Genomic DNA, 21,864 nt, shown 5'->3' on the forward strand with positions numbered 1-21,864 from the left:
TCCATTTACAGAAAAAGTATTGGAGGGTTAGATCGGTGAAGATTTTTTGGGACATGCTATTTACGTCAGGGGACCGCCAAATGAATGGTCTAGATCATCCAAATAGAATGGCCCCACGTATCATATAAAGTTGAGCACTTGCTAGAAGAGTCCGAAAGTGTGCGCACGTTAGCCTTGGTCCGAAAGAATGCGTACGTTAGCTTGGGTCGGCTCTATAAAAATAGCAAAACGCAAAAAATGTGAGAGAACAAAGAGATACTAGAGAGAGAAATGGGAGAGATGGGTTTGGAGAGTTTGGGAGATTTGGTTACTCACATCATCATCTCAAAATTGGGCGCGAAAAATGCTGCAGTTATAGGCTGTGTCAATAAGAGATTCAGGGTTTCAGCTTCTGAAGATGATTTGTGGCGCAAATTCTGCACACAAGATCTCGATCTATCTCTTCCTCAAGACCCTTTTGGAAACCCCACGCCTTCCTTCAAGGTATCTAACTAAACCCACTTCATAAAACCTATTTCATTCAATTGTTACTATTTATCATCTTGTTTTTATTTTCTCAAGACCCTTTTGGAAACCCCACGCCTTCCTTCAAGGTATCTAACTAAACCCACTTCATAAAACCTATTTCATTCAATTGTTACTATTTATCATCTTGTTTTTTTTTTCTATCATCATTTTCCAGTAGAATTTGATCGATAAGCTAGGGTTAGGAAAGAACCTTACCACTGTATTAATATAAAAAGAGTTGTTACAAACTTACAATCAAGAGCATAAACTGGAAATGGCGGCTAACCCTAGATACAAGAAAGGGGGAACAAAGTATCTCTGGGGATCCTTTGTTGGATTGTAATCTAGGGTTAGAAGAGGTTTCGAATTCTTTTTTTTTTTTAATCCTATGTCCCACTATAGTTTTCGGGTAGAATTTGACTCTTCGAAATGAAAATGGAACTGGAACTTTTGGTGGTTAGGTGGCTTACATAACATGGAAGGAATCTTTTGGTATGTATCCAATTTCTCTCGTCAGAAGAGCCAAGAAATATTGGACTTCAATCAAGAACTGGGTTGCCCTAAATTTTCCAGAGGCGGAAAAGACATTGCGAAGAGGCGCATCCGAAGCGGAGTTAAAGGAACTTGAAAGGATCCTAGGTGTCAAATTGCCGATTCCCACCAGGCTTCTCTATCGCTTCTGCGACGGTCAGGATATACCACACCGAAACCCTTCTCAAAGTGAAGAAGAAGACCCCACCACTACTGTCGCCACGGGACTCATCGGAGGTTATGGCTTTTATGATCATGTCGTCAATGTCTTCTTGTTACCTTTGAGGCAGGTAATCAAGGAAACTATAGAGTTTGTTCATCAGATGGGATTTTCGACACGATCTCAACACATTGTCATGGCAGCTTGCCCTCATATTGAGAAGTTGTTTTTCCTTCATTGTGAAAGTGGGCAATTGTATGTTGGTACTGGGAATCTATTTCCCAATGGAGAGATGATGCCGTGTGTACCTGATGCGCTGATAAGATCCGTGCATGACTTGAATGGCGATCAGCAACAAGATGGCATGCTACTCTGGTTGGAGGAACACGGAAGGCGCCTACAGAACGGTGTGATTGGTATTCGTGAGGAAGGAAAAGTCCGAAGCATCAGTTTGTTTCCGGAAAATCTGCCGCATTGTACTACTGCCGTAACAAATGGTGTTCAGGTTATAATCCATGCTTTCTATTATCTATTAATTCTTCACATAGTTGGATGCTAGAAAATCAGTCTGAATTTGGTGCATTAAAGAGCAAAAAGTTTAGAGAACTCAATGGTGAATTTTGTTTGTATGTTTCGTATCAATACCTGCTTATGGCTCCTATCAACACTATTAATCTTCATTGTAATTAATTCCTAATCATAACCTTTTTTAAGTCACACGACTCAATGACACATTAAAATGTGCTTACATCATTTTCTTGATTCAACTTCAATTCATCCACAACATTCTTAGCTCAAGATTATATGTATTTGCTAAACTTTAAAATGTATTATCCATTTGTATTTGTTTTTTTATTCAAATATTGTCCCATGTCCAGTCTCACAACTGAACTTTGTGGATTTCCTGTTAGAATCAAGATCGTGTTGAAGTTGTATGTTCTATAGTATGTTGGATCAGGGGACTTGTGTTGATGGGTCTTCTGTATATTAATGTGTAAGTCTCAAACTCGACTCATATTTCAGTCTGCGTGAATTCGAAAATTGGTTGAGTACTCAATGGAACTGTTCTTTTTTTTTTTATACGCATTTTTTCTTAAAAATGTTGAACAATTGCAAGTTATAATAAAATATTAAGAGCTAGTGCAATGACCGAGCAAGTGAATGAGAAAACTTACTTTTTTTTGAATGGCTGAGAGAACTTACTATTTTAAACATGTTTGAAAAAAACACTACTACTTTATCAAGTGGAAGATGCATATAAATTATAATTTGCATATTCTACACCATTCAAAAAAAAAAAAATAGTTTGCATATTCTATACTGTTTAGTGTGTATTATCAACTATAGTATATTTATTTATTTGCTACCATTAATCTGTACTGATTATACTGATTGAGTAAACAATTTGAGTTCGATACCTATGTTATGCTTCTCACAAACCATTATCCTTAATGCGTTAACCTGACTGAAAATCACAGAAGTATCTAAAAGTTGAAGTTTTTCTGTAATCATTGTCAAAATAAAGACTAAAATAATCAGTTGCAAAGAGTCACGTGTCTAATTTGTGATAATCACAATTCAAAAGTCACAACTTGCAATTCATAAGTCATCTCACCAATAAACCTTCACTATTTACTGAATCAAGTGTTTATTGTATAGTTTGGTTATACTACATGTTTGGATCTATTCATTTTTTTTCTCGGGAAGAAGTTTCCCTCAAAAATAGCTTTCCAAGGTTTTGTAATCTCGTTTAATAGGGATTCTTCTTTTCCCGAATTGAACTTTCTTTAAAAAGTGAGGAAAGAGAAAACCACCTCAGACTATTTATTTCGCTTTCCAAGGAAAGTTCTGTTCCTATTTTTCGGGCTAAGACGTTTTGTTTCCTCTTTTCTTAGGTCCTTCCTCCTCATCGTCTAGAACAAGCACCCACCCCAGACATTTTTCCCGGCCAAAATCTTAGCAAACACAAGGCTCCCTCTCTCTCACTCTCTTTTTTTAAATAGCGTCTCTCCTCTCTCTTGTTTTCTAGCATTTTTCCTGGCCATAATCCCAGTGTCTTTCTCTCTTTCTCATTTTCTGGCATTTACCCCGCCATAACCCTAACTAGTTCTGCATTTTTCCCGACCAAACTCTTCTGGCATTTTTCTCGGCCAAAATCTTCTGCATTTTCAAAGAGTAGTGAAAACATACAAAGATTTCATATAGTTGAGTTTTTTTTTTTTCTGATTCTAAGTTTTTCTGTTTCCTTCTCCTCTTTTTTTTTGAGTGGTCAAAATTTTATTAAAACAAGAGACCGAGATGGTCAAAGGAGTAGAAGGAAAAAGAAAAAGAAATACAGAGAGCGGCGTAGATAAGAAAGAGAGGTGCTGAGCACTAAAACTCAAGGCAGAAGAAAATCATACTGACCAATCACTAACAAACAAGCACCTTCCCTGGCTAGTCTAGGATAGGAGGAGATTCCATTTGGTTAATTGGAAAGAGGCTAGTCAACTGAAGACATCTAGGCTTGGGCATTAGAAATATCAAGGTGACGAACATAGCATTGCTGGAAAGATGGATTTGGTGGTTTGAGGAGGATCTTTCCCATCTCTAGAGGGTGGTGATTGGAGAGGATTATAGTGTCAGCTTCTGATGTTGGAACCTGCTTGATTGCTATAGGAATTTTGGAAGAGAGGGAGGGAGGGAGGAGGGTGGTTACAGCTTGTAAGACATCATGAAAGGTTTGCTGGTTTTCCAAAAAGGGATTCATTTCAGAGTCTGCAAAGGGGGACAAGGTTCAATTCTGGGCTGATTTGTGATAAGTTTCCTGACCTTTGTTCTTGTGGCAATAGAGCAGGAATGCACGATCAAAGATTCCTTTTTAATAGTGAACTGGGTGAGTTGGGGGTTCCATTTTCGCAGGAACTTTTTCGGTAGAGAGATTGAGAGGCTGGCTAGGTTCTTGGGCACTCTGACGTCTGAACTCTATAAGAAGCCTGGTGAGGATAGGTGATTTTGGATCTAGGACACAGCCAAGAAATTTATATTCATTCTTTCTATTAATGTTCATGCCAGCTGTTAAAGTATAAAAGATTAAATAACTCCATCTCCAACAGCTTAAACTTTTGGAGTAACTGGTAGTTTCACATGGAATCAGAGCAAATGCCTGGGTTCAAACCACCTTGATAGCAGAATCTACATGCAATGGCAAAACCCAAAAGTGGGGCCACATGTGCCACGTGTTGGCCAACCCAAAGAAAGAGGGGCCACACGTGAGGGGGAGTGTTAAAAGTATAAAAGAGTAAATAACGCCATCTCCAACAGCTTAAGCTTTTGGAGTAACTGGACAACCATGTTTTTACCTTCCCTAGTTGCATTTTTTTAATGGTTCCCTATTCACTTTCTTAGCCTCCTACCATTAAAAAATAGTTGCATTCTTATAGTGTCAGCTTCGGATGTTGGAACCTGCTTGATTGCTATAGGAATTTTGGAAGAGGGGGAGGGGGGGTTACATTTTGTAAGACATTATGAAAGGTTTGCTGGTTTTCCAAAAAAAAGATTCATTTCAGAGCCTGCAAAGGGGGACAAGATTCAATTCTGGGCTGATTTGTGATAAGTTTCCTGACCTTTTTTCTTGCGGCAATAGAGCAGGAATGCACGATCAAAGATTCCTTTTTAATAGTGAATGACAGCGAGTTGGGGGGTTTATTTTCGCAGGAACGGTGAGTGATGCAGATATTGGGATTTATTTCCGCATTATTTAGTTTCTAGTATTTTTATTTCCATGTTTTTAGTTTCCCTTTCGTCTATTTCTCTACCCTTTCTTCAATTTTTCTTCACGGTGCTGCATCAATTTGGTATCAGAGCTAAAAGATCCAAGACTACGACGATCAAAGCGCAACTTGCGATCAAAGTCGAGGTATCTTTTTTTCCCTCTTAATCTCAGTCCCAAACCTATAGAAAATTTACTCCAAATCAACCATCCATCACCCTAACTCCTTCAAAACCATAACCCTAACCCTTTGAGGAATTTCATCAAACATCTTGCCTACATAAAACCCAACCCATAAAACCCAGCCAACACCTATAACTTCAAGCCTCCAAACCAATCTTTCCACCTTCATAAACAGCCACTTCACCACCTTTGTTTCACCCCGATTTTACACCCTAGACCAAGCATCCCAACTCCACCAGATCATCACCTTAACCATTCCCCATCAATTTCGTTCTCTTAGCTTCAAATCCCACCCCAAATTCCCTGTCACCCTCTTCCATCAAAGAAGTTTCAGAAGTTTTCTCCATCCCAAATTCCATTATTTTTCAACCGAATCCATTCTTGATCTTGTTAAACCCATTATCTTTTAAACCCAAACTAACCCTCTGAAACCTGTTATTTTCACCCCCAATCCTTTCAGTTTCAGCCACCCAACAATATCATTCCTGCAACACATTCGGATCCCCTCTCTTCGGAGTTCGATCTCCTCTCTGCAGAACCCTAGCCGCAATCATCTCCTACAATTTGTTTTCGTAAGAGAGAAACAAGTCTTTCTTTCTTTGGTGTTATCGAAAAGGCAAGTTGCCTTGTTCTATAGGTTTCTTTGATAACATACTCGTAGCTTTCTTGCAAAGAAAGGCAACTTCCCTTACATGTGTTACCTGCAGTCACAACAAAAGAAAGCAAGTTCGATATTTCGGTCTTCTTACCGTACTCCACAAGGAAACCCACCGACTTTGAGGCAACCGGAGAATTTCATTTTGGTAAGTAACTGAGGAAGGCAAGTTGTTATTTCCAATAGGTTTCATCAAAGTGGCCTAGTGGCTATTTTTTCATATAATTACCATATCTGGGCTACTTGGTAACCTACAACAGTAGGTGACAAAGTTAAGCAACTGTCACAAAAGGTCACAGAACTAAGGTGGGCGTTTACTGTTTCCTTCTTATTCTCAAAAGTGGGTGGTCCCACTATTCCATTACATCACAATCACAGTAAAAAAAAGTACCCCCATCTTTTCCATTGGGCACCCCCCATATCGGTAATATCTATCCCCACCTCTCTCCCTTGGGCACCCCCACTTCCAATATTTGTGAACTGATTTCACCACCCCCTATTTTCTTGTGGGCACCCCCCTCATATTCAATTTCATAACAGATTTAAACGTGACTGTTGCAAACAAAGTACCCAATTAGAGAGAGTAACAAAAAAAAAAAAAAGGAAAAAAAAAAGAAAAGAAAAGAAAAAGAAAATTCCACTCTCTCTAGTTTCTCTCTCCTCTCTTTTTGGTTTTTCTCTCTCTTCCCCCAGGAAATTTCCGCTCAAAATTGGGTTTCGCCACAAACACGAAAGTTGTTCGTGACAACTTTTAGAGCCCATCCAGCCTATTTTCAGTAGCGGACAACAGTCTTCAGCACAGTTTCAGGAACTATCTCAGCAACTGATCGCGCCCCTTCTTCCGATCATCAGCTTTCACTCATTCGATTTCAGATCCGTGACAGACGTTGTGCTTCTTTCGCCAGATAGATCAGACCGTTGATTTTAGTTTTCGCCACAGATCCCTATGGCTCCGCCAGCTGCTCCATATTGTGATAGATATGATCCTCAATTTGCTTCTGCACCACAGGTTTCATATTTCTGTGGTTATGATAACTGCACCTATCTCTATGGAGTAGGGGTGTAAACGAGCCGAGCCGAGCCCGGCTCGGCTCGGCTCGTTAATGTCAAAACTGGGCTCGGCTCGAGCTCGAATTGGGCTCGGGCTCGGCTCGGCTCGGCCAGGCTCGTGAGTGGCTCGCGAGCCTTATCAAGCTCGTTAACAGGGGCGAATTGGGCTTTTTTTTTCTCGTCCTGTACAAGTTTATCAAGGAATTATGGGGTAATGGGGGTGGCAAAACCAATTCATCAATCTATGTTGAAATATGTCATAATCTTACACCAAATCAAGTACTAAGCAGGAGGGAACATAATCAAATTTGTAAAGAAAAATCCCAACTCGTCAACAACAATTTTTATCCCTACAAGCTACAAATTAACACCCATCATAATCAAGTTCATGGGTGTAATTGCATTCTAAACAAGAAATGAGACAATACAAATACATTATCCTCATACTAAAACACTGGAATCTGCAGAGTTTTTACCAATTAGTCTTCAAAGCTTACAGGCTATATCAAGTGATAAAAAAGCCCTTCCCAACTTGTCTAATACCAACTACACTTCACAATCCCCACAAACAAGCACATATATTGTTCAATTACAACTTCAAAACAAAAATCACTATGCATGCATAGAAAATCACTACAAATCTTTCAACATAACCAATACTTTAGAGGTTCCCATAGGCCATAACCAAAAGCCCCACCACCTACAAAACAAATAGAGAAAAATTGTTAACGAAACAACATTATGCAATTAAAGTGGCACCTCTAAAATAATAAAGGCCAATGCAACAACATTATGCAAATAATGTGTCACACCTAAAATAACAAAGGTCACAAATGCTCATTAGCCTCATTTCATTACATACCCTCTATTCCAGAGGCATCACCCACTCCATAGAAGGTTGCATGAGCATTGAGAGAAAACCCACCACAAATAACCCCAAAAAAAAAACCATATTCCTGCAAAAAATAGATACATGTGGGTATATGATCAACTTTAAGAGAAACCCACCACAAAAATGAATGATTACCTGAAAATAACAACAATACAACACAACCTGAATAGATAATTAGACCTACAAAAGTAACAACATACCACAATCTATTCGGCACCATCTGGAATAACAACTCTCGTATCTTCCTCCTCGACATATTCACACTGCAAAATTTAGTGTTACATAAACAAGTAATATATAAAATAATGAAACAAAAAAATTGCAAGTTATGATATGACACTTACCGAAGAGGGAGAGATGGCCTTCTGAGTAACTCTACGCCAACTACCTGAACAAATCAAAGCATCCATTGTCTTTGGAGCTAGAGAACTTCTGTACTGGTCCAATACCCTTCCTCCTGCACTAAATGCAGACTCAGAAGCAACTGTAGTGATTGATATAGTGAGTATATCCCTTGCCATTCTTGAAAGGGTAGGAAATTTGAGTGTATTCATTTTCCACCACTCCAAAACATCAAAAAATATTTTGTCGCATTTAAAACGAATTCCCTCCAAATAAGTGTCCATCTCTGACTTGGAAGATCTAACGGTCTCCGTAGATTGGCAAAATTCTTCAAATTCATCAATTCTTTGTAAACTTTGAAATGATTGTGAATTTTGTTCAATGGTAGATTGGCGCTCGTACTCGACTACATAACAACTCATACAACGAGTCCCGAACTATTTTGATGTGAGTTTCATAATCGAAGATTGAATAGATTTTGGGGAAACAAAACTCAATTAGTTTCATCTTGTACCTAGGATCAAGGATGCTGGAAATAGCCATAAACAAATTGCAATCGCCCCAATACTTATTAAAATTTTCATTCATAATCTTTGCCATTCGTACCGTATACTCATCATCAGAAAGTAAGTGGGTAGTCAACTCCTGTTTAATTTTCCACAGAAAAACATTTGCAGCGGGATAAGATGTTCCTGAGAATAATTGTCACTCCATTGAAAACCCCCAAAAACTTGCAAAATTTTTCTGCCTTGCCCCAATCAAGTGGAGTGGGAAGCCACTTGTAATTTGCATCTCTAGCAGCATATTGACTAAAAACATGCTTATATGTGAAGGCATGGTCAAGCATCAAATAAGTAGAGTTCCAACGAGTAAGAACATCTATGCGCAACCCTTTAGAAGTAGGAACATCCAGTTGTCTTGCAATTTCCCCAAACTTGAAAAGACGAGATGGAGATTTCTTTAAATATTTCACACTTTCCCTTTTCTTTTGAATGATTGAATCAATTTTCTTAAGACCATCCTGCACCATTAAGTTAAGAATGTGGGCACAACATCTAATGTGAAAAATCTTTCCCTTGTAGTGCAACTTATTCCTCGACTGGAAATTGATCTTCAATTGATCGGCAGCCACATCATTATTTCGTGCATTATCCAATGTGATGGATTGCACCTTATCCTGAATTCCCCACTCTGTTAGACATGCAGAAATGGCATCACTTATGACAACTCCAAAATGGGGTGGCTCCAAATCACAAAAGCTAATGATGCGCCTCTGTAACTTCCAATCTGAATCAACAAAATGAGCAGTTAAACACATGTATCCAATAGTTTGGTTTGATGTCCAACAATCGGATGTAAGGGAAATTCTACCAAGACCCTTGAATTTTTTTTTCAACTTCTCCTTAGTTTCATAAACCTTCATGCACTTTAGTTTAATTGTGTTCCTTGACATCTTCTCATAACTAGGATTTAAAGACTTACATAAGATGTTGAACCATGTGTGTTCAACCATCTTAAACGGGTACTCATGCACAATGATCATCTTGGCAATGATTTCCCTAATCTTCATTTGGTCATAGGAAGTTATAGCAAAACCTCCAAATTCAATCCCACTACATTCAGCAGGTGGAAAAGAAATTGTAGATTGTTTTTGTCTTTTCCAACTCAAAGCTTTACATGAACCCATATGCCTTCTAAGGGTAGATGTGGTACCACCTCTCATCTTAGTAAATGTTGATCGACAACCCTTGCATTGATGTTTTGTAACCGTCTTTCCATTCTCCGTAAGTTCTGTATCCTCAAAACAAACCCAAACATCAGATTTTTTTCCCTCTTTTGTCTACATCTGTATCAATCTCTTGAGTCGTCTCATTCTCCCAGTCAGAAATCTGCAGATTATCATCCTCATTCACATTCTCACCAGACACTACTTCTTTAGGATTTGGGGGATTAGTTTCATTCACAGATTGTTGAGATGATGGCAAAGAAGACATCTGATTAAAAAAAAGACATAATAACTTCAAGACATATAATATGTTGCCTTCAAAGATTTTTTCCCATAATAGCTGCAATTTGCTACTGCAAATTCACCAAGAGAAGGAATATAATGCCCTAGCCAATGAAACTCAATTGGCCAACGAAGGCTTTGCAATCTCCGCTTTTGAAAAATTGATGTATACTTAGGTAATCTGATTTTCAGGGATGCAACTTGGGTTGATTTTTGAAAATTTGAGTTGAGCTTTTACCATAAAATGGGCTTGGTTTCAGGTTGACTCCAATTCAATTTTTAGCAAATGTTGAACCTAAACCCTTGATATTTGATCCAACAGCAACTTGGGTTGATTTTTGAAAATTTGGGTTGAGCTTTTACCATAAAATGGGCTCGGTTTCAGGTTGATTCCAATTCAAGTTTTAGCAAAAGCTCAACCTAAACCCTTGATATAATGATATTTGATCCAACAACAACTTGGGTTGATTTTTGAAAATTTGGGTTGAGCTTTTAGTCTTTTACCATAAAATGGGCTCAGTTTTAGGTTGATTCAATTCAATTCAATTTTTGGCAAAAGTTCAATCTAACCCTTGATATTTGATCCAACAGCAGCTGATGTTGGATCAAATATCAAGGTTGGTACTTCCACTGTAAGGCCTTGCACCATATAATTTCTCTTGAAAATGAAAATTTGGGTTGAGCTTTTACCATAAAATGGGCTCTGCAACCTCTGTTTTAGGTTGATTCCAATTCAGGTTTTAGCAAAAGCTCAACCTAAACCCTTGATTTAATGATATTTGATCCAACAACAACTTGGGTTGATTTTTGAAAATTTGGGTTGATTCAATTCAATTTTTGGCAAAAGCTCAATCTAACCCTTGATATTTGATCCAACAGCAGCTGCTGTTGGATCAAATATCAAGGTTGGTACTTCCACCGTAGGTCCTTGCACCATATAATTTCTCTTCAAAATGAAGAGAAAACCACCTAGAAGTGCAGTGATATTTCCCCCCATAGAAAACCCCATAAAAAGCCCTAAAAAGATTCTCAAAATGAAAATAAATAAATTATGAACCAAAATAACTAACCTTGCTTCGAATGATCGAATCTGAGGCGAGGAGGAGAAGAAGGCGACGAAGAGCACCGGCGGGGAGCGAAGATTTGGAGAACACCGACGGGGGGGGGGGCAGAGATTTTCTTCTTCTAGGGTTCTGTCAAAGAGAGAAAGGAGATAGAGAGAGAGAGAGATGTTGGAGTATGGATGGGGGTGCCAGATTTAATGGAGCTCGCCGGAGTCAGAGATGGTGGAGAAGTGGAGAAAATGGGTTTAGATCTGTGAAGAAGATGGTAGAGATGGAGAGGGTTAGATCTAGGGTTTAGATGGAGAGGAAAAGATGAAGAGGTGGAGATGGAGAGGGGGATTCCTTGAAGGTGGCCGGATCTCCGGTGGCCGGTGGGATGGTCGGAGAAGATGAAGAGGCGGATCTCCGGTGGGATGGTTTTTTCTCCCAAATGAAGATGCGGCTGATTTTCTATAGAGAAAAAGTTAGAATGAGATAAGGTCATAACTCATAAGGTCTAAATTATGAGTTTAACCCTAAATTACTCCTATATTTTTCTCCCCAGGCCACCCTCTTTGTGCACATTCACCCCCCTCTTGTTAAATCGAGCCTTAACGAGCCAAGCCGAGCCTGGCCTAGCTCGGGCTCGGCTCGTTAAGGATTCGAGCCGAGCTCGAGCCAAGCTCAAGCCAAAATTGACACCCTTGCTATGGAGATGTCGAGGATGCGTGTTTAGACTGGATCCAGGCACTTAATGCATACCATAGGTATTGTGGTTATGATCATCATCAAATAACAATTCACAAAGTCACGGATACAGTGTGCCGCGAAGCCAAGTCGAAATGGAATTTCTTCGTTAACGAGCGTAGTGAGTTTTGTAAGCCTCCATTTCGTCGATGGGAGGATGTTCGTTATGAGTTTACATACCACTATCCAAATCAACAGAGATTGAAACGTGAGCGAGCAGCGTATGACCAAAGATTGATGCGTGAAGAAGCCGCTCGACGAGAAGAAGCAGCTCGTCGTGAACGACAAGCCGCAGCACGTCGTGCACGAGATGCTGAAATTGCAGCCGAAAATCGATATTTCGAGCGTCGCATGCGCGAGTCATATTTTCAGTCGCTTCACTACTTTATCCGTCCCACCTAACGTTGCTGCTATTCTTACAGAGCCCGATGCGAGTATTGATGAGATCATCGATGTTGAACCTTTGATTCTATCAGATTCAGATTTAGAATCTAAGATGGACGATGCAGAACTAGAGACTCCGTTGATTTTTGAGGTCGACATCATTGAGCATGACGATTTCGGGATTTTTGCCGCATCGATTGCTGAGCATCCAGCGAGCCAGCTTCATTCTTATGAGGCAGATATTGTGGCAGATCCACATGAGGCTGATCCATTGCCTGAGTCCGAGTCGAGTGACCAGATCGTTGGGGCACTACCAGAGCATACACAACACGAGCTGATCATCGATGACGCCGATTCCCTATCATTACATGAGCACACTGATAGCATTGCTTCTCCAGTAGATGCCCCGATCGAGATGATTATGGAGGTCGAGCCCGCCGATTTCAGTGCACAAGATGACCATCTTGATGCTGATCATGGATTGATACTGCCCATAGCTGTTTTGCCGATCCAGGAGGAGTACCTTGCGATCTTCCCAGCTAGTTTACTTTTCCAGCCTAGATTCTGTTCACATGAGTTTACATGGGCACTTTCTTCTCTCTTCTTCCACCGACCTTGCAAATGCTTCTCCTGATTGTCTCGAGCGTTAGACATGATGACTGCTTCCGCCGGATTACGCGTTCTATTACTTCAGTGGATTGTTTACATATTTGACCCAGGTGGACTAGAACTCGAGGGCGAGTTCTTTTTCAATCGGGGGAGAATGATGCAGATATTAGGATTTATTTCTGCATTATTTAGTTTCTAATATTTTTATTTCCATGTTATTAGTTTCTAGGATTTTATTTTCCATTTTATTTTTAGGAATTCTTATTTTAGTAGGTTTCTATCTTTTTGGTTGTTAATTACCTATTTATAGGTCCCTTTACAGATTATTTTGTGACCTTTGATGATTAATACAATTGATTGATAGCCTCTCTCCCAGATTTCTATTCTTCCCTCTCTTCTTCTACTTCTCGTCTCCTCTCCTATTCTTCTACTTCTCCCTAATTTCATCTCTTTGTCAGGTTATTTCGTCTCTTCTTCCCCTATTCTTCTAATTCTATCCCCTTTCGTCTATTTCTCTCACCTTTCCTCAATTTTTCTTCACGGTGCTGCATCAGTGAGGATAGGTGATTTTGGATCTGGGTCACATCCAAGAAATTTATATTCATTCTTTCTACTAATGTTTCATGCCAGTTGTTAAAGTATAAAAGATTAAATAACTCCATCTCCAACAGCTTAAGCTTTTGGAGTAACTGGTAGTTTCACATGGAATCAGAGCAAATGCCTGGGTTCAAACCTTGTTGATAGCAAAATCTACATGCAATGGCAAAACCCAAAAGTGGAGCCACATGTGCCATGTGTATGCCAACCCAAAGAAAGAGACCAAGGGATGTAGCTTTGGCTGTTCCCCTTTGGTGGAGCTTATGGTGTTTTGCTCTGTTCTTGTTGTTGATTTTATTTTTCAGGCTTTTCTCTTGCTTTTCTCAGGTTCCCTTGAGACTTCTATCATTTTTGTTCTCCCCCCCTCATGTGGGTGGGGTTGTCTTTTTGCTCATCATCTTGTATCTTTCTTTATTATCTAATATATCTGGTAGGGGTCTGCCTAACCCCAGCTTACCCATCCAAAAAAAAAAAAAAAGCCCAAAGAAATAGGGGCCACGCGTGAGGGGGAGTGTTAAAAGTATAAAAGATTAAATAACGCCATCTCCAACAGCTTAAGCTTTTGGAGTAACTGGACAACCATGTTTTTACCTTCCCTAGTTGCATTTTTTTAATGGTTCCCTATTCACTTTCTTAGCCTCCTACCATTTAAAAAAAGTTGCATTCTTATCCCTCCCCATCCTCCCTCCCCCCCCCCCCCCCCCCCCCCCGCGACTACTTGACTAAGCATTATTTCCTTCAGTTAATCTAAAATTTTAGTTACCCTGAATGTGGTCCTTTTTAGGACTTCAGAAATTCAATGAAAGATATTCTGCTCTATATAAATTGTTCTCTGTTTCTTTTCTGCTGAGGGAAGTTTTGATTAAGTTGGTGTCAACTAGATGAGGTAGGGCAGGTAGTTAATTTTCTTATCTCTTGATAATTTTGTTTCAGCAGGTCTTGAGGGCATATGTCCCCTGTTTTGATATATTTATTTCTATTTCTTCTTCATGTGAAGAAAATGGGAAGGGAAATTGTGGTTTCTTTCTTTCTTTCTTTTTTTGAAGAAATTGTGGTTTGTGCATGTAATATTAATCTGACTGATGTTGTCCAAGTCCTATCTTTAGGAAACTGGAGCTTCTTTTATTAAATTTTGGTGTTGCTATTCTTATAGACCCCTATGACATCACTATTAAAGCTACCCTTACCTTCTTTTTTAATTTTCTTATCACTTATTTTTTTGTTACTGCTTCTCTTGCCAACCTACAATTACATATGTACTTAGTATAGGTTTCTGATGCATTGTCATTTTCAGATTCGGGCTTCTGCAGTGTTTGTTCCAGAGCTAAGCAACCTTAAGGAGGTGCAAGAAAAGTACTGGTTTTCTTACTCAATCCGCATGCGTCTCCTCCCTCAGGGCTGCACATTGGACGGTATGTACTTCAACTCTTGCCAACTTTACTGGCGACGTTGGATCAACCGTGCCAACGATGTTATTCTGTCTGAAGTTAATGGAGAAGCTGTCATAGGAAAGGTAATCTTCATTTTGCCTTAAACTCTCGTATGTGAACTTCTCTGGGTGAAAATAATTCTCCTGAGTCATACATGCTATCTAAGAATTAGTGGGCAACAAAGCTTTTATGGTACTAGTAAGGAAAATTATATTGGTTTAGTAGTAGGAATAATAGAGTTCCATGACCAACAGTGACGGTTCTCTGATAGAAAACCATCACAGTGAAGTGAGGCTTGAGACATATCCCGAAAGTGGACATGTTAGGGATCACTGTCAGGACAAGCATCCCAACCACCATGCGTAGTGATCGGTTCTTCCATGATAGAACAGCCACAATATTGTTTTTCATAGCAACAACAAAAGAAAAACTAATTATGATGATGTTGGTGATGATAAATCAGTGTTTTTAGAGGCGTGAATGGCAAGGTGCTTTTCCTCTATTTTGATTTTTTAGATAAAGATTTTTAAAAATAAAATAAAAAAAACCAAAATAATAACTATATATTTAGAAAAAGGCTACTGATATTGGCGGTACCATGTTTTTATAATTGCACAAACTCGGCTTGTCTATTCTTTTTATTTGGCTTTTGAGAGCTTTTTGGGAACTGTAATAACCTTTGAGAGTCAAAAAAAAAGAAAAGAAAAAGAAAAGACCACTTGAGTTTGTGCAATTATTAAAACATGGTACTGTCAACATAAGCAAGGTTAATTTAAAAAAAAAAAAACATAAGCAAGGTTTTAAATTTTGGTTTCAATTTCCTTTTCGGTCGGCATGGATAAGGAAATATTTTGTTTTCGGTGGAAATCTTGTAAAATCACAAAAACGTATGGAAACATATGCAAATGATGAAATTTTTTAATCTTTAAAAAAATATGCAAATGATGAAATTTTTTATCTTTAAAAATAATATGCAAATGATGAAATTTTAAGATGAAACTTTGGGAAATGCTAAAATAAGCCCAAATACATACTTAGAAACCACCACATAAGCAACAAAATCATTCAATGGCCTTGTCCTTGGCATAGAACACTAGTCTGGTTTGCCATGGGTGGAAAGTGTGTAATCAACGTGGGAGACAACTCTATGAAAAAAAAATACCAAGACGCCTAAATGCAAATAGAATGACACAATACTAGGTAACTGACATCTAAATGATGTAAGGTAGACTCCAAGACCACCGACAACACTATAAAACACAACTACTATCAAAAGATGCCCTAATAAACAAGAATTGTCAAAATTTTACCAAACACCTGGAGGGTGAACTGTCTAAAGCATTTAAATAAGGCTATATCAAGACTTTTATCGACCACTTGGAGGAATCTAGATGAACTACCTAAGGCATACAACATAGAAAGACTATCAATTATATTATTAAACACTTGGAGAGCGCTAGATGAAGTATCTAAGGCGCACAACTGTGGAAGACTCGGTTTGTCATATCGTCGAACGCCTAGGCAACTTTATAATTGAAGAGACCCAACAAGGGATCTGAGTTTTGAGCTCTGGTACCAAATTGGTGCAAACCTAGGATTCATAGGTTACTTTTTGGGAATTGAACTGCATGAATGGGTTCTAATCTTACAAAATCAGCAACACACATTCCCCAATCAGAATAAACAGATCATAATAATCAAATTCAGACATGAAATGAAAATATTCTTTAATGGGAGGCAAAACGACCCCTTTGCATTCGCAAGATAGCAGAGCTTATAGCTATCTGGAAGAATCCGGTCGAAGAGTTTCCCTATCCACAATTTGCCTCTGAGTTTTTCCCTGATGATATGGAATTGGACTTGGATATTGGGATCCTAATGATGGAGCTGAGTGAATGTGCATGATAGTCTCGAGTTCAGGATTAGTTTTGTTAATTTGTTTTGGAGAATTGATAGATGGTTTTTTTTTTTGGATTTGGAACATAGTGTATGACTGGATAGACAAAAAAGTAAAGATGAAAAAGAAGTAGAATGAATCTTAGGTAATAGGTTATATGGATGATACACTTGGGGAATTTTAATTTGTTTTTTTGAAGAAAGGAAGGAATGGTGGAAAGTCCTGGAGGGTGTCCTAAAAATGGAAGAGATATACGGGTGCTTTTGGAAAGTATAGGATGCTTCATCTGAAGAGTAAAATGATCATCGAATGTGCAGGATTGATAGTCCCAATACTCTTTTGGTAATTCAGGGTATGCCCTGAATTGCCTATACAGATGCTATGTAATGTTACTAGGGACTTCTTGTCCCCATTGTATCTTTCATGGTATCAATAAATATGTCACTTTTAAAAAAAAAAAAAAATTAAATTCCGACCATTCAAAAATAATAATAATAATAATCAAATTCAGCTAAGGTTCTTTGTAGAAATTAAAAAAAAAAAAGGTTTTCTTTAAAAAAAAATGCTAGCAAATTTATTCAAAAAGAGACCGAGATGGTCATGTACAACGGATAATAAGATGAAGAAAAGAAAATACAATGAAGGAGGGAGAGAGTCAAATAAGGCCAAAGATTCCTTAGATACACCCTCTCTTGCTAACCCGTTAGCTCTCGAGTTTGTGGAACGCCTCACATGATGGAAGACAAAATGAGTAGACTTCACCCAATCATACATCTCAAAAAATCTATCAAATCTCCGTAGATGATGCTCCGACTTATTAAGCCATCAAATCACTTTTAGTTATCTCCTCATATTTTCACGTTAGTCAACCCATCTCTAAACAAGAGCTTTAAGCCTTTGTAAACCGCTCGAACCTCTGCGTCGGAAGCATCAGCTACACCAATGAGACCCGCAAACGCCCAAATAGTCTCCCTTCATTTCACAAAACTCCAACCCCGGCTGGTCCGGGGTTACCAAAGCTAGACCCATCAAAGTTGAGTTCCAGACAACCACTAGGAGAGAGAGAGAGAGAGAGAGAGAGAGAGAGAGAGAGGATCCATTCTTCATAAACATCTTAAACATTAAATTTCAATTATCAAATAGAAATTAAATAACCCAGACATATTCCATATGATAAATCCATAAACAAAACAACTAGTTAAATGAAATATAACCGATCTCAATTAATGTATGGTAAAAGTAAATGTATGAAGCGATCTAATGTATGGCTCAAATAATACCTAAGGGTGGTAGGCAATGCGTCATGGCAAGCTGATGGGAAAAGTAGTAGGATCCGGGAAAGGAATAGGCTGCTGAAAATAAAAAGAATGAGATTCTAGAGAATGTGCGAATAGGCTGCGGAAAATAAAGGGAATGAGATCCGTACCTGGGAGTGATTTGTCGGGCATCATGCCTTGATTGTCTGCTGTAGATATGGTCAAGAAGAAAACGAAATGAAAGAAAGAGAACGAGAGGGGGAACACGACGGGAGAAGGGCAATAGGTGGATGTTGTTGGCCGTGGGGGAGAGGAGGAAAGGAGGAGAAAGGTAGGAAGAGAGGAGGGAGGAGGAGAAGGGAAGAAGAAAAAGGAAAGGGGAGGCTGCAAAAAGCTGAGAGAGAGAGAGAGAGAGAGAGAGAGAGAGAGAGAGAGAGAGAGAGGAGAAGTGGTGAGCCATATGGGGGTAGCCAATAGGATATAAGAGAGGGTTAGGGGTTTTAAGTGATGGGCCATGGTAGCAAGACCAATAGGGTTATAAGGTTTTTTTAGTGAGTTTGGGTATGGGTTTAGGGTAGTAGGTCATGATTAATAGGCCACTCAAGTGGGCTATAGGATAAGCCAGTAAAGTAGGCCATAGGTTAACGCAGGCCTCCCCACATATAGGACCGATAAAATATGAATTAAAATAGTAAGTAAAGCCCTGAAAAAAAAGGAATCCATAACTGCTCTAAAGAGATAACCCCAAGACTAAATGACATTATCATCTCGCCATTAAAAAAATGACAGCATGATCTCATATTACGGGGAGGTGACTAGGCATAACTTCACTTATAATTTATTTTTTTATGAGATTTGTGAGGAATGTGTGCCAAATCCCCTTATATGTATGGTTGGCCGTAAAACATGTCATACATTCAGGTCCTTATTAGAGTTTAAATTCTTTTGTGGCTGCAGTTTCCGCTCTTGTACCCTGATGGAGAGGAATTTGTTTATGAGAGTTGCATATCCATGCGAGATTCAAGTGGTACTATGGAGGGTGCTTTCACATTTTACCCTGGCAGGTACTCCCGATAGACTGTTCTTTGCAAGTTAGAAGGCCGCTATTCTTGAATGTGTGCCTTAAAATTTCAAAACTAATTTTACACCGTGAAACATCCATCTTTCTGGACAAATTGACCAATATGTTGTGAAAACATCCTTCTTTCTGGAGGAATTTACCAAAACCAACTTATTTGAAAATTTCCAAATGCCACAGATTATTGACGTGTTTTGATCAATCAGACTGAATGTTCTTTTGGTCTGATCTACTAGAACTGAACTTCTCAAAAGCCATTTGTTTTTCCTGTTCTCTTTCGTGTACTAAATTATATTAGCTATGAATTAGAGATCTTGGCAATTTGCCGTTTTGTTAATTAAACTAAACCCAGAACCTGTTTACAAAGCGGATAAGATCTTGATATACTGAAAAGGAGTTGGTTGTTTGGCTTAGGCTCAGAGACCCCAAAGGAAGACCCTTTGATGTGGAAGTTGCAGTGTTTCCTCTTGAAAAACCAGACTATATTTTCTGATCATACTATTCATGGCTGTAAGTTATCCAATTATCCGAACCAATATCAGTATGTTATCCATTACTCATTCATGCAATCCTTGTCTATTGATATTGGTGCATATGCCATATTTTGACTTAGTTTTTTTGCTCCCTTCTTCATGGGTAGGAATGCGTTGAAACATCTGAGCGTGGTTGTATGGTAGCCATTATGTGATGGTGAAAGTGTGAGCCAGGAAAAGTTCAATGCTTTTGTTTCATTTTCTCCCCTATTGTATCTAGTCTTGTATTGACATGGACTAAACGGTTTTCTGTGACTACTCATCTTTGAAATTTGATTGTAAGACATGGACTAAAGGCAATTATAAGTAATGTCATTGGAAGGGAAAGGAATCAACCGAAGGTGATAAACCCGGGAAGGATGATAAAGAAGAGATTTTTAACTATATAGGCTAACTGGACTTCTGTTTAATACTCCGTTTAAAACTTTTTAAATCAAAAACCAAAAAAACTCTTTGAAAAAAACATTTCAAAAACCAAACATACCAGCACATATGCACTAGATCCCATCAAAAGTGGAACTGTGACCTCCTGGGAAGTCCTCGGGTTGCACCTGTCTCTCTTGGGGTTAGGTGTGTTTTAGGCGTATTCAATGGGTTTCTTAGAAATTATTTTTTAACTTTACCCTTATTTTGGAAATAACACTCTTGATGGATTAATTATTAAATGCATTTCTTGGCAATTATTTTTAACAACCCCTACTATATTATGGAAATGGGAAAATTACTTTTTTCATTAACACCTTTTTTTTTTTAGGGATTTGCTAGTGTCCATTGCATAAGGCATTTTGCGGATGGGCTATTGCATGTGAGAGCAGCCACCTCGTGAATGAGGCTGTGTGGCTGCTCTTACATGCAACTCTGCGAAATGCCTTTTGCAATGGACACTAGCAAATCCGTTTTTTGAAATGGCAAACCCCACCCCTTGTAGTGTAGAAAAATAGTCATAAGTGCACTAAAGGGGGCGAATATATCACTTGCCCTGAAGGTATGCTTTGATACACAGGCGCACATATGCAGATATATACATACACAGGAACACATAATACTTTTATTTAAAACCATAGTGTATTAAGCACTATTTATTCATTGAAGGTATATTTGCATTTCCATTTATTTCACCATTCTTTAATATTAAGCACTGTTAATTCATTGAAGGTATATTTTGCATTTTCATTTATTGAATTCTTTACTACATTTTTTTTGGGAAAATTCTCAAAAAAATGTGATTTTTAACTGAAAATCTCGAAAAAAGGGTTGAGTCGCCTAAATTCTCAAAAAGGGGTGAAATGCATCCCAAGGCATGTTTTAAGACAAGAATGCCCTTGAGTTGTTTTCCCTTCACCTTTTTGAGAAATGGATCCCAATGCATTTCACAAACCCTATTCACCTTTTTTAGCTGCTTCTTCCTCACGCAAGTGTTGAAACTCCATTGCTTTTGGTAAAACTCTATTGTACAGCCCCCTTCAGGATGAATTAAGCCCATATTTTTCAAAATGGACTATACAACCCATACCATAGGATAATCCAAACTGCCCAATTGATGGGCCACAATGTAAGTAGGTTATGCCCCAAAAATCATTTCCATAGGATGATTCTAACCATCCGATCTAAAGAGGGACTCAGATTATGAAAACTTCTATAGATTGGACGGTTGGGATCATCTATGGAAATAATTTTGGGGGCAGAACCTATTTATGTTGTGGCCCATCAATTGGGCGGTTTGGATCATCCTATGGTGTGGGCTGTACAATCCATTTAGAAAAATACGAGGTGAATTTATCACTGCCCCTCTAGAAATTGTGTTCAATTACATAAATACGCTTGGCTTTTGACTTGGTGGTAGGGAAAACCTATTGTTTCTTCATGAGAAAGAGTTTTTATATGGTGTAAACCCATATACTCGAGCATTTTTCAAAAAGTATTGTACGGGTCACACCATAGGATGATCTAAACCGTCCATTAGATGGGCCACAATGCAAATAGGTTGTGCCTAAAAAATCATTTCCATAGGGTGATCCTAGCCCTCCAATCCATAATTCGGACTATATGGAAACCTTTGTAGATTGAAGGGCGAAGATCAACCTATGGAAAACATACTCAAAACTTCAAACAACATTTCATTTTCTGTATTTTTGTTTCGATAAAAATTGTCCATCTTCTCGAGCTTCTTTCCACTTTCTCTTGATCCCTAACTCTAGGCGATAACTATGT

At 38.6% G+C, this 21,864-nt stretch overlaps 1 protein-coding gene across 1 annotated transcript; it reads left to right on the plus strand.

Annotated features, from left to right (window-relative positions):
* Nucleotides 1-233: 233 nt before the first annotated feature.
* On the plus strand, nt 234-20,039 carry SKIP16 (SKP1/ASK-interacting protein 16). The gene is made up of 6 exons (XM_077371956.1): nt 234-483; nt 969-1,703; nt 14,754-14,972; nt 19,000-19,106; nt 19,535-19,630; nt 19,761-20,039. The coding sequence occupies exons 1-5, from the start codon at nt 271-273 to the stop codon at nt 19,611-19,613; spliced, it is 1,353 nt and encodes a 450-aa protein (XP_077228071.1). The 5' UTR covers nt 234-270; the 3' UTR covers nt 19,614-19,630; nt 19,761-20,039.
* Nucleotides 20,040-21,864: the final 1,825 nt, after the last annotated feature.

Source organism: Tasmannia lanceolata, unplaced genomic scaffold (assembly GCF_043159265.1).
Source record: "Tasmannia lanceolata isolate RefF3 unplaced genomic scaffold, GAP_Taslan_0.1 ptg000037l, whole genome shotgun sequence".
Classification (NCBI taxonomy): Eukaryota; Viridiplantae; Streptophyta; class Magnoliopsida; order Canellales; family Winteraceae; genus Tasmannia; species Tasmannia lanceolata.